Below are 13338 nucleotides of genomic sequence, written 5' to 3'. Positions count from 1 at the left end.
CACTCACACTCTCTCGCTCGCTCGTTCTCTCTCTCTCTTTCTGTCTCTCAAAAATAAACATTAAGAGTTTTTAAAATAATAATAATAAAATAAAATGGGCCTGTCCATTACCTAAGCATGAAAGAGAGGCCCACAGACAATGGTAAGCCACTGAAAAGCTGTGAGCATATTAGTGTCAACTGATTACTGTGTTAGGAGACCTCCTATGCAGACACATAGAGGAAGGACAGCCATGGGGACAGAATGGAGATAGAAAGACCTCTAACGAGACGACTGCCTGAGTCCTCTTGTTAAAAGCACCCATCTGCTTAATCCCAGAGACCTGCTCAGGACACAGGCCCCCGTACAGTGGAATTAAATGCTGACCTGGCAAGCAAAGCTGTAACAGTGTTTCAGGGTATGCCTTATCTAGCTGGAAAATTCCCCAAACTTCTACATGCATCATCTCACAGAGGGTTCTGTGATGATGCCAGAACCAAATTAGGATCAAATCCCAGATTTTTCTAGAGAGCCAAAAAAGTACGCAAGAGAAGCTGCTATGTACCTGGTAGCAAAAAACTGTGTTTAGTACTGTAATCCAGTCAGAGCTGGAATCCTTCTCTTTATCAATAAGCCATGTGTTTCTGGGGCTGCACCTGGCCGGGAAGGTGACTTTTTCTAATTTATACAAAGGCTGGGTAAACTTGCCAAGCCATGACCCTGGGAGAGGGGTGCATCTTCTGGAGGGAACACCTTTCTCTAATTGCATGAAGGTACCCTATGGGTTAGCTGTAACTAAATCCTGCATTTTTGAGATTATGTGTCATCATTATCACTAACCAAAGCAGAACGTACAGTTCCGAAAATTTTGTGAAGTATATGACTTTCCCCCAAAAAATGCACAGTACCAAGGTACTCAACAAACACAATTAATGCCTCTGATTACCTCAGGGGCCATCCAGAATGGGGTGCCAACAGATGTGTTTCTCCTCAGACGTGTACTGGTGAGTTGAGCTGAGACACCTATAAGAAAAGGGTATCGTAATTCAGCAGTGAACAGAGGATGACGCTAGATCAGAGGTTGGCAAGCTTTTTCCATAAGGGTCGGACGGTCAGTAGGTTTTGCCAGCCCCATGGGCTCTGTCAGAATTGGTCATCTCTGCCACTGGAGACCAAAAAGCAGCCAAGAACAACACAGAAACAAGTAAGTGCTGCTGTGTTTCCATAAAGTTTTATTTATGGATGAATATAATTTTCATAGGCCATAAAATATTCTTTTGATTTTCCCCCAATCATTTAAAAATGTAGAAGCCATTCTTCTCTCACTCATCACATAACAGGAGGCAGATCAGATTCAGCTGAGACACCGGAGTTTGCCGACCACTGCGTGGAAGCATTTACCCCTCTAGCCAAATCACTAGAATATTTTTTTCCTAATGAACGTTCCTATCTGTAGTGCTACAAAATTGGAATCGAAAGAAAATATCAAGAACTAAACCCAAAATATCTTCCTATTATATCTCCAAAATATTCCAGGTGATGTCGTTCTTAAAGTAGTGCTTCATTTACCGAGGAAGAAAATTGGTGTGTATTATCTGCAATAGAGCAACAATGTACACATAAAAACTTCTTAGTCCCTTATCTTACCTAGGAGGCTGGAAACCTGGCAAGAAAACCATGTCAAATGGAAAAAGAAGTTGACTAATAATATTATTATCTAGGGCTCAGCGTTGAGGACCTGAATTTTAATGTAATTCCAATGTATTTTATCTATTTTAGTCTTCAGACAGCTGTCTTCTCTATACAAAAGGGAATAAAGTAGAAGTACAGATGTGCTGGATTAGTAGTCAGAAGACTTGTTTTCCATCCCAATTAGGCCTTTTCCTAACTGTATGACCTCAGAGTCCCTCACTCTGAGCCTCAATTTTCTTATCCTCAAACTGGGGATAATGATACCTGTCACACTGAATACAACGGGTCTTCTTTTTTTTTTTTAATAATTTTTTTTAGGTTTATTTTTATTTGAGAGAAGATAAAGAGCAAGCAGGGGAGAGACAGAGAGAGGGAGACAGAATCCCAAGCAGGCTACACACTGCCAGCACAGAGCCCGATGCGGGGCTTGAACTCACAAATGGTGAGATCATGACCTGAGCTGAAGAGGCAGACGCTTAACTGACTGAGTCACCCAGGCACCCCAGCAAGGGTTCTTCTTAAAGATCAAATAAGAAAATAAGTGTGAAATAATTTATAATTGTAAAGTATGTTACAAACATAAGGTATTTGTTTATACCAAGCAGAAATCTAATGCAGGGGTGCCTGGTTGGCTCAGTTAGTTAAGCATCTGACTCTTGGTTTCAGCTCAGGTCATGATCTCATGGTTCCTGAGTTCAAGTCTGTCAGCCTGGAGTCTGCCTGGGATTCTCTCTCTCTCCCTTCCTCTCTCTCTGCCCCTCCCTGGCTCATGCTCTGTCTCTCAAAATAATTTTAAAAACTTAAAATAATAAAAAAATAAAATAAAAATTTTAATTAGAAAATAAGAGAAATTGAATGCAGCCCTTAACAGAATGACAAACATTGTCAGTAATGCTGTTGGTAATGAGAACTTAAAAACCTGAATCAGGCACAGATTTGCCAAGGACCCACAGGTTGCTTCGGACTGGATGCTTGCATTCCAGAGAGAAATTAGAAATCCAAAGAGGGCTCTCTAAACTCTATCGGCCATGGATAATTTGTTATTTTGCCAAGTTCTCTACTGCGATTTTGCTTAAAAGAAAAAAAAAACTAAACTTTTCTGTTTTTGATTGCTAGAAATTCCTTTCGCAGCAACTGGGAGTTTAGGAACCTTCTCTTGGCAAGATTAGGAGACTCATTTCAAATCACAAAACTGGTGAGCAGATAAATCAGCATTAATCCCCATCCTCATCCTTCTAGGCTCTTTCCCTCACAATACATTCACTGGCCTTGGGATCACGCGTAAAATACATCTCTGATGTTATCCACAGCACATTGATAAGGTCACACCATTCCTTATTCAGAAAGCAGAGCATGAGACATGAACCAAGTGCCCCTTTGCTATTTTTCTTTGCTTGTTCTTTTAGTAAGTAGATCGATACACCTAAAGTAACTCCTCCACTTATTTCTGAGAAATTTCTTCTGAGCTAATCATTCACATTTTAACACTGAATTCTTTCTTAACAACAAAAAAATGAATATTCAGAATCATCAATCTTTTCTCCTACTATGTTGACTTTGATAAAGAACATTTTAAAAAGTGCTTCTATAAATGTTTTCTCTTTATCTGTAACAATCATACTGAAGTACTAACCATCGTTGAACACATTTAGAAGATTAAACCATTCAATAAAGTTAAAAAGGAAAACCAAATGGTTTGTTGGTTTCTGAATATCAATACATGAACATTGCAAGGAGATATCAGTAGGTCTCTGGCCTTAGGTGATATTGCTCTGTATTTCCGCTCACATTTCCATTTCCTCTTAATGTTTCCAGTTCAACCAGCCTCACATGTAGCAGCAATAATCACGATTTAGAGGGATGTTAGCTCCCAGACCCAAAGGACTATTTTACCTTCTGCTCACTGGGAATAAGTGTGCCTGAGGCTAGAAAAAGTCATTTAAAAGACCAAACTGCTTTCTCTTTTCATATGCAAAAGAAGAAATGACGAAATGTAAATTATAGACAATCGCCCTGAGATGCGACATTCTTCCCAGAAAACCAAAGTTTTCTATCAAATTCTTCTTTTGAAACACTTTTATTTTCTATCTTTAATAAAATTGCTTCTAAAGCTGAAAATAGATTAACAAACAGCATCTCCTAGGGTGATCCATCTGGTGACACCCCCCCTCCCTGCCCCCACTCTCCAGTCTGTGTTTGACTGGAAAAAGTCCCTCAGCCTATCGGATAGCAGAGAGGCCCCAGTCTTCTGAGATTCCAATAAATTGTTGCCTTGGGCTACACTGCACACATCAAGAAAACAAACGACAAGCAGTCATTACCAAAGTCAACGAGCTTAACTCCTCCTTCTGTTGTCAGAAGAATGTTATTCCCCTTGACATCACGGTGGATGATTCGGTTATTGTGCAAATGCTGAAGGCCCTGCATGGCATCCCACCACCACCAGACAACAGGAAAGAGAAAGGGTGAATTTGAATGGTTATTTTAAGACAATTACCCTACTATTAAAAATCCAATCAAAGTCCACATTTAGCTACACCTCCCTGCTGTTATACACCTTGCATATTATAGGGCCATTTCCACTTACTACTATGCAATGGTGATCCTGACAGATTATAAATTTCCCTCCCCCGTGTCATCCCCAGCTTGATGGACGGTCTTACCAAGAGGGCCCCATATAAGATGTATGAGATCATTGCTTCATCCAACCGCTGGCCGCACCTGAGTAGACCTTTGACAAGCTCGGTGACTGAGCCCCCATTACACAACTGCAAGAGGAAGTGCCGAGGAGAAGGGACAGCAGGAGGACACATACAGAAGAAAAAGAAAACGATGTTAAGAAGAAAAGCTCACTCATTATTGACCTGATGCAGTAAGTTTACAGATCACAAAATTCTAGGTCAGAATAATTAAACTTCAGATTTACATTACACAATGCACACGTCCAAAAAGTTGATTGTCGAGTGAAATATAAAAGCACAAGTCATTTAGACATTCGAAAGAGAAAGCATATCAGTAATCATGGTGACTTACTGGATATTTTCATTTTACGTGAATATTGCCTATTTAAAAAAAAAAATAGGGGCGCCTGGTGGCTCAGTCAGTTAAGCGTCCAACTTCGGCTCAGGTCATGATCTCACAGTTCGTGGGTTCGAGCCCCACGTCTGGCTCTGTGCTGACAGCTCAGAGCCTGGAGCCTGCTTCGGATTCTCTGTCTCTCTCTCTCTGACCCTCCCCTGCTCATGCTGTCTCTCTCTCTTTCTCTCTCAGAAATAAATAAAACAAGGGGCGCCTGGGTGGCTTAGTCGGTTAAGTGTCCGACTTTCGCTTAGGTCATGATCTCGCGGTTCGTGGGTTCGAGCCCCGCGTCGGGCTTTGTGCTGACTGCCAGCTCAGAGCCTGGAGCCTGTTTCGGTCTGTGACTGCCTCTCTCTCTGACCCTCCCCTGCTCACGCTGTCTCTCTCTCTCTCTCTCTCTCCTAGAAATAAATAAAACATTTAAAAAAAAAAGAAATAAATAAAACACTAAAAAAATTTTTTGAATAATAAAATAAAAGAAAATAAAAGTAAAAACACATGCATTTTATGGATAAGGAAACAGCAGGAGAGGTAAAGATGGATGTCATTGCCACTGGGAGGAAATAACTCTCATTTCAAACCTTCCTGTCTCCAGGGCTTGCACTGCAGGGATCAGAAGCCCAACCAGCAGCTCTTTCCAGAGTTTACACTGCATGTCAAATTTACAGAATGGAATCGCCTCATATGTGCATTTAACCTTCTCATATTCAACCCTGGGTGCTCCGCAACTTTATGCCCTTCTTTTTTGTCTGTAATTAAAAGTACTGTAAAAGTACATATTATATATTACTAAGATTTGAGAGCACATGAACCAGGCATACTATACTTTCATGGAAATGTAAGAGTTTTCAAGGATAATTTTTACTAACTGTAGAGGCCAATATTCAGGTTTGGGCTTACTACCTGCCATCTTAAATCAAAGGTTCTTAATTGGTTTGAGCAGGACATGGAAACACCTTGAAATTGTAGGTATGCATGTTGTATATGCGTCTTGCATTTTTTCTGCTAAGAAAATTTAGAGCCTTCTTCAGATTCTCAGAGTCATCCTTTCTCTTATAAAGGTTAAGACCTCACTTTAGACCTGGGCACTTTGTCTAAATGTTGGGAAAGGGTTAACTAGTGAATAGTGAGAGGTTCCCTGGGTTGTGGCTGCTTGAGTCAAATGGCTTTTGGTAGACATGGAAATATGAATGGGCACAGATTAGCATCTCTCTTTATCGAGATAATAATACATTAGGATCTATTTTACTCTGTTTATGAATATCTGCAATGTTTTAATAAAGGGTGAGTAGATGTTTTTATTTGATGTGTGTATCATTCCCTGCTATATACATGGCAGATACCTTGCACACACACTAACAATCAAAATTACCTGGACCTGAATCTGCCCATCTTTTACCATTTAAATTGTTCATAAGCAACAGTATGACTAAAAATCTAATACAGAATTAGCAGCCTTTACAATTATGATAAAATTACCATCAGGAACGATTTAGGAAGAATCCTGTAAACACTGAAATGCATCGAAGGCTACAATAGTCCCAACAGTTTGCAGTGTCCTTGGAATCTACTCTCTACCAATGTGAGGTGTAACCCATAATTCAACACGGATTGCTATGATGGCCCTAACGTTGAGTACTAGGGTAATGTCTTCCAAAAGTATCCGCATTCTTTTGATTCTATGTTTTGCATGACCCTGAAAGGGCACATAACATTCAACCTAATATCCTCTTGGGAAATGAATACATTTTTAGTGCCATGATTTGTATAATAGTCTTAAAAGCTCAGCTTTCTTTCACCAGACAAAAAGAACTTTCTAGGACTCTACAGACTAGATTCTACATTTCAAGGAACAAATACTGGAGAACTGACCACAGAATCAAATGGTGATCATGGAACAACACGGGGTGTGACATAAGGGAAGTTCTCAAGAAAAAGAAAAGCCCTTCTAAAGTTGGTGGCATAGAGCTTAGAGAGCTGGAGAGGACAAGAGTAGAGTGACATCGCTCCCTTCTAAGGGATTCTAAACAGGGGAACAATTATAATAGAAATTTCAATTTCTCATGATCCTCTTCTCATCTCTAAATCTAAGGGGACACCCCCACACAGAAGCTTCATGACAACAAAGGGGTGTCCATGTTGAGCAGAAATGACAGTAGGCCAAGGTGAGGCTGACCAAGGCTGGGATTTTAACAGTTCCCTACAACCCACTCATGACTTGCAGAAGATTCAGAACTTTATGCTCCATTGGGAGACAGGGACAAGACTAGAGTCTGAATGAGAAGGACAAAGAAAGTGAGGACCTGATAATAGGAAGGAGTATCAGAGACCAAGGACGTGGGGAAATACCAAAGCCAAACAGCACAGGGACTTAGTGTTCACCACGCAATTCAAGGCCCCTGTCCTCAATGTTATAGCTTTACATGAGCAGCCCCTGTACCCAGATCCAGGTGCTACCCAGGGAGAAGGGAAGAGGAAGAAGAATAGAAGAGGCTCTAAAAAATTTAAGGCTTTACCCAAATGATTGGAGAGCCCATAGGCTCTGACCCAGACTATGAAAATGGGATATAAATAGTAGAGCCTGCCCCTTTCCAAAGAAGTCACTCAGTTGGACGAAGTTTAACAGAAGGAATTAAAATCAGTTGTCTCCTCTAGGCAGGCTGGGAGCTCAAGATCAAAGTTGAGTTCAGTTATTGAAAAGAAATTTACCTCTTTGTTCTAAATCATATGTGACCGTTCAGTTTATGACCCGTTACTCATTCCTGGACACAACACAGTCCCTGCCCTGAAAGAGGTCGCCGCCAGTAATGGACATGAGTAATTAGGGTATGGCATGTGGAGGCAGGGGTGTGCTTAGGGAGTGTGGCGGCACAAAAAGGGAATGGTGGCCTCTCCTGAGATAGGGTGAGGAGGAGAGAGTCAAGAAATCTTCCCAGAGGATGTAACATTTACAATGAGTTTAAGGGACAAATGAGTTTATGGCAGGTAGACAAGAAAGGGAAGGGCACCTATGAATTCTAAATACTGGGCTACTATTAGAACAAAGGGTGCCAGAATTCTAGGACTGGGAGATGAGGAAGGAAGGAGGGGAGCAGGGAATGACAGGTGTGCCCTGCTAATGAGTATGGGCTTTATTACTATCACACATGTATTACAACACAAGAATATATCATTAGATAGGAATGGTAAGCAATGGCAAGTTTTAGGCAAGAGGTCTCTGTTCAGATTCGTATTCTACAAAGACCAGGCAGCAGACTGGAGAGTAGACAGAATAGGAAGACATCAGAAGCTAGACACCTCCTATGAAGTGTTGAAGCAATCAAGAAAGGCAAGGTCAAAAAGCAAGAGTCATGAGGATGAAGATTCAAGGACAGATATGGGAGGCTTTTCGAGAGAGAATCTGCTGTAATTTCTGACCAACTGGATATAGAAAGAAGAGAGCCAATCGCAGTTCATGGGTTTGAGCCCCGTGTCGAGCTCTGTGCTGACAGCTAGCTCAGAGCCTGGAGCCTGTTTCAGATTCTGTGTCTCCCTCTCTCTCTGACCCTCCCCTGCTCACTCTGTCTCTCTCTCTCTCAGAAATAAATAAAAACATTTTTAAATTTAATAAAAACATAAAAATAAAATAAAGCCAAAGCAGTAATAGGAATGCAGGGTACTATAATACCTTCATCAGAACCTCCCCTCAGCCTGGCCCCTGTCTCAGGGAGGCACATGCTTTGTTGAATTGCAAGTGCACTATTGAAATTCTACTGAGAGAAAATTTAAATTAAATGCTGGGTGATGATCCAAGCTAACTCAACCCTGGAATTTTCCCCTGAAACCTCATTTTAGTATCTCCTGCCCTACTTTGACTGTGGCCACTTTTGCAACAGAAGCCTATTCAGCGATACGTTATATAGGTAGCCAACTTACAAACTTTCTTCATAGCTCTAGAACCTATGAAGAGATTAAGAGCAGCCATTTTGTCAGCAGGATCAAAACTGAGCTGTGGATTTAAAAACAACAAAAGGATCTTACCGGGTCGGTGCCTTTTGTTCACTAAATGTCAGAGTTTAAGAGCTGTGTGACTTCCTGTGATTCACAAAAACATATAATTAAACTGCTCAGGGCCCCCTTAGAGGAAGCTGTCCTGTGAAATTGAAAAGCTCCCCAGCAAAGTTTTAAAGGGCAGCCTGTGGGCGACAGAAAAAGGAATACGGGTACCTGGTACAAAAAACAAAGCAGGTACACACTGACAAGTGTCCTACCAGTATAAATGTTCAGTGAAATGAAATGAATATTTTAAAAGCATGACAAGGAATTACATTTAAATGCATTCAATAAATAATCCCCTTAGAACTGTGAGAAGGCGACCATGCCTCCCACCCCACCCCTGCATGCTGGCTCCTGCGGCCCCTCATTCCCACCCACTCCGCCAGCCCTCAGATTCAAAAACAGAGGTGTGTCTCCATCCCTGCTTTCCTCCCTATGCCCTCAGCATTCAGGAAATGTGGCAGCTGGACGCATCTAGAATTTAATAAGCATTTTGCTGCAAACCAAGAAAAATAGAAAAATCATTTATGTATCACATCTATTTTCCAAAACATCGTTGAATATTGATTCAATCACAGTATGTGCACTTGCTAAGATGGCCATAATTTCAAGCAATAAAGTGTTCCTTGCTCAATAAGTTATCAACTTTCCTCCAAGTTATTATTAAAGAATGGCCCAGGCAGTACAATCACCAGACCTTGATTCTAGTCAAAGCTCCAACCTGCAAGTAGATTCTGTACTGGCATGTTGATTTGACCCAGTCAGACTGCAGAATTCAGAGGAATTTCTTTTTGGTGCCCTTTAGTTCAGTGGATTTTATCCTTCAAGTGTGTTAGGTTCTACAGAGAATGTAAAGTCCAGAATTGTCAAAACTACTGAAGAAGACGCCTCAGGAAGCACTATGGTGGACACTGTGCATCTCTCCGTAAGTCCAGAACAACATAGTTTTTCTCCACACTGTAGGGGAGATTGTGTTATTTTGCTGACACCAGCGGAAGCCAATGGCTTGCCCCAAGAAGAATGAACGCCATGTCGTTTGCAGATCTAGAGTTCCAGTCAGAGTGGGGAGACACTCCCACTCTGAGAGGCAGGTGGGCCGCAAGACTCCCTCCTCTCATCTCATCTCTCTCCATGGGGGACAGGGTCACTCCCGCTCCTCAGCTTCAAACTCTCTCTTGCGTTCGGTGAGCACATACTGTACGTGTACCTAGGATGCAGCTTCCTCTCCACTCCCAGGGGTTCTACACCCTCCTTCTGACACCCAGCACTCCAGTGACTCTCATTCTAGAACCCCACCAGAGGCTGCCGTCTGCAGCAGCGCTTGCTAACCATCTCTGGCCAACCCAAAAGTACCAGTCCTAGGTTCCAACTCATCAGAGCCCTGTTCCCACTCTGGTTCGTTCACATGATAAACCTAATTAATTCATGCCACAATATCAGTGGGTGAGAACAGTTTTAAAGTATAACACTTGCAATGAAATTCAGGCCTATGTGGGAATTCCTAGGGCCTTAAATAGAAGCAAAAGGTGTCTCCCCTACCATCACCGCAACCTGGCTTAGTTACTGAACTTCTACACAAATCTCCAATGAAAAAACCTGATTTTTTAAAAAGCTAACTATTTTATCAGGTTTTAGAAATATTTTATTTTACAGCTTTATTTACGTTCTCTAAACTCTAAACCATTTCTTTTAAGTGTAGCATGTGACTCAGGCTGAAATTAACAGTTTCTATCTGCTGAACGTTTTATGCTAAAAGGAAAAAGGAGAAAATACAGTTTACACCTTAGCACACACTAGGTATTTTTTCTGAATGCCATGTTTTTCTTAAAGGTCTAAATTATTATTTTATTTCATTTAGGTGAGAGATAATAGGACTTATAGATTTTAAAATTTAAATTCATTTAGATTAAAACTTATTCACAAATTTTCCAATACATTATTATATGTAAGTGTTTTCTCTCCACACCTTTTTAATATAGTAGGTGTCTGTGATGAAAGAGAGCTTTCGTTTACTTTCTGCTAACAATTAGTAATGAATTTCAGAAATGACATTTTTATTTGCTCTTGTTTTCAGAGTTGTGATGATTTAAGGGAGTTATTAATAACACTTTTCTATCCTCTAGACTTGCTCTACAGAGTAGCTGCTCACTGGTCTTTCATCTCATTCAGCAAGGAAAGAGCAAAAGTAACATAAATTTAATCTCAGTATACATAATAAGAACAATATTAAACAGATCATAAGTTTATTGTGAGTCTCCTGAAGCATGCCTTGAAAAACTGCAGATAAAGCAAAATAATCAGGGTGCTATATAGACCCTTATGGTCTTCCTGCTGTGTGTGAGTACGTGTGTGTGTGTGTGTGTGTGTGTGTGTGTGTGTGTCCAGGAGCTGCTTTGGTCCCAGCCAGAGATGCCAAGTCTGTGTTCCCAGGACCCAGCAGACAGTACCCAGGCAGCAGCAACACATAATGGGAGACAAGCTCTCAAGTGTGGTTCTCCCTCCAGTTCCGCCATGTCACTCCTATGGCCTCTGCTCTTCAACTGAATACCAGGAGACTGACCTACCTACATAAAGGTCAGGCCAGTTCTAGAAGCCTAGGAGTCCCTTTTTCTATGAGAATATTACAGGCACTGGACACACCTAACCACCCAGAAGCCTGACACACATGGCCCATTCAGGGACAAAAACAAACTAAGGTTATCTGGTTCCCCATATTATCAACTTCAACATGGGCCAAAACAACTTGCATAGGATGTGGAGAAACGGGTACTCTCCTCCACCGTTGGTGGGAATGTAAACTGGTGCAGCCCCTCTGGAGAACAGTGTGAAGGTTCTTCAAAAAATTAACAATAGAGCTCCCCTGTGACCCAGCAATAGCACTGCTAGGAATCTACCCAAGCACAGGAGTGCTGATGCATAGGGGCACATGGACCCCAATGTTCATAGCAGCAGTCTCAACAACAGCCACATCATGGAAAGAGCCTAAGTGTCCATCAACTGACAAATGGATCAAGAAGATGTGGTTTACCTATACCATGGAATACTACATGGCAATGAGAAAGAATGAAATCTGGCCATGTGTAGCAACGTGGATGGAACTCGAGGGTGTTATGCTGAGCGAAATAAGTCGTCAGGCAGAGAAGGACAGATACCATATGTTTTCACTTACAGGTGGATTAGGAGAAACTTAACAGAGGACCATGGGGGAGGAGAAGGGGAAAAATAGTTAGGGAAGGGCGGGGGGAGGCAAACCATGAGAGACTCTTGAATACTGAGAACAAACTGAGGGCTGACAGGGGTAAGGGAGAGGGGAAGGGGGATGATGGGCATGGAGGACGGCACTTGTTGGGATGAGCACTGGGTGTTATATGGAAACCAACTTGACAATAAACTATAAAAGAAAAAAAAGCCAACTCACAAAAAGCATAATAAGTGACAGCATATTATATTGCTGATGTATGAATAATTCAGTATCTCAGGGTAACTTCATTATCTGTCTGTGGTCACCCTGAAAAAGCAAGCACCTGCCAGGGGATCATTGGCGTGAGGCTTAGTTCATAGTTCTGGGCTCCTTCTCATCTTTCAAGGCCATGCCCAGCCCTTTCTGGCTGCCTTGGCCATGCCTGAGAGGCTGATGTTCAATATCTTCATCAGGAAGGGTATTTAGTCTCCAGGTGAGCAGCCCACCCACGTGCCTGGTCACATCAAGGGGAGGCGCCTTTTAAAGCCCTGGAAAATTCCTGGAAGTTCCAGTTCTCCATGTTTGAATATACAGTCTTTTTCAGTCAGGGGGTAAAAATGAACTGAAACTAAGGTTTCTTGGTCACTCTACTTCCATTATTAAATTGCAATGAGATTTAAGACATGTTCAGTTTAGAGAACTGAAGAAGAATATAATCAGACACCCTAGAAATAATACTTCCCATGTTCTAAGAAAAGCAGCATTTTAAAAATTAATGTTATTCTATAGCTCACTGGCAGGATAAAATATATGTTTTCAGGGAAGGGGTAGGGAATACTAAAATCCAAAGGATGATACTATGAGAATATGATATATGACAACGAACCAAATAAATAGACAAAGATGATCTTTGAAAACCAAAGAGGTTTTCATATTCATATCCTGAGGAAGGCAACTGATACGACAGAAATGTACAAAGTGGTTTCCCTGCAGATTACCCCATTTGAATATAACAAATGAATTCTCCATACACAGTTGCCATGGCAGCCAGTATATACTGTTCCATGCCCAGGCCCTCTCAGAGCCCGGCAAAAGATTTGGACAAGAGGGTAGATGACGAATTGAGGCCTGACCTCTTGCTTGCTGCTTCTCTCCCTCTCTCTCCCTCGCCCTGTCTTTTTAAGTAGGCCTCACACCCAGCACAGAGCCTTATGTGGGGCATGAACTCACAACCCTGAAATCAAGACCTGAGCTGAGATCAAGAGTAGGATATTTAAGCAACTGAACCACCCAGGTGCCCCTTGCTGCTTCTCTCTTAAGCTTTCACATGTGTGCATGTGCTCCGGGACTGCATACAGGAGCTCAGGCACAGG

General features: G+C 41.7%; 1 protein-coding gene across 1 annotated transcript in view; it reads right to left on the bottom strand.

The window, feature by feature from the left end:
* The window catches only part of MYO3B (myosin IIIB), a 399691-nt gene that overhangs the window by 365033 nt on the left and 21320 nt on the right, over positions 1 to 13338 (bottom strand). The window contains exons 4-6 of the mRNA XM_077751146.1: positions 4335 to 4439; positions 3993 to 4092; positions 926 to 1002 (exon numbers count right to left, since the gene is read on the bottom strand). Of these exons, the coding sequence (XP_077607272.1) occupies positions 926 to 1002; positions 3993 to 4092; positions 4335 to 4439 (282 nt within the window). The remainder of the gene's footprint in view (positions 1 to 925; positions 1003 to 3992; positions 4093 to 4334; positions 4440 to 13338) is intronic.

Source organism: Crocuta crocuta, unplaced genomic scaffold (assembly GCF_008692635.1).
Source record: "Crocuta crocuta isolate KB4526 unplaced genomic scaffold, BGI_CrCroc_1.0 scaffold219, whole genome shotgun sequence".
Lineage (NCBI taxonomy): Eukaryota > Metazoa > Chordata > Mammalia > Carnivora > Hyaenidae > Crocuta > Crocuta crocuta.
Note: the sequence above shows the minus strand (reverse complement) of the source record. Positions and strands in the feature narration are given on the sequence as shown.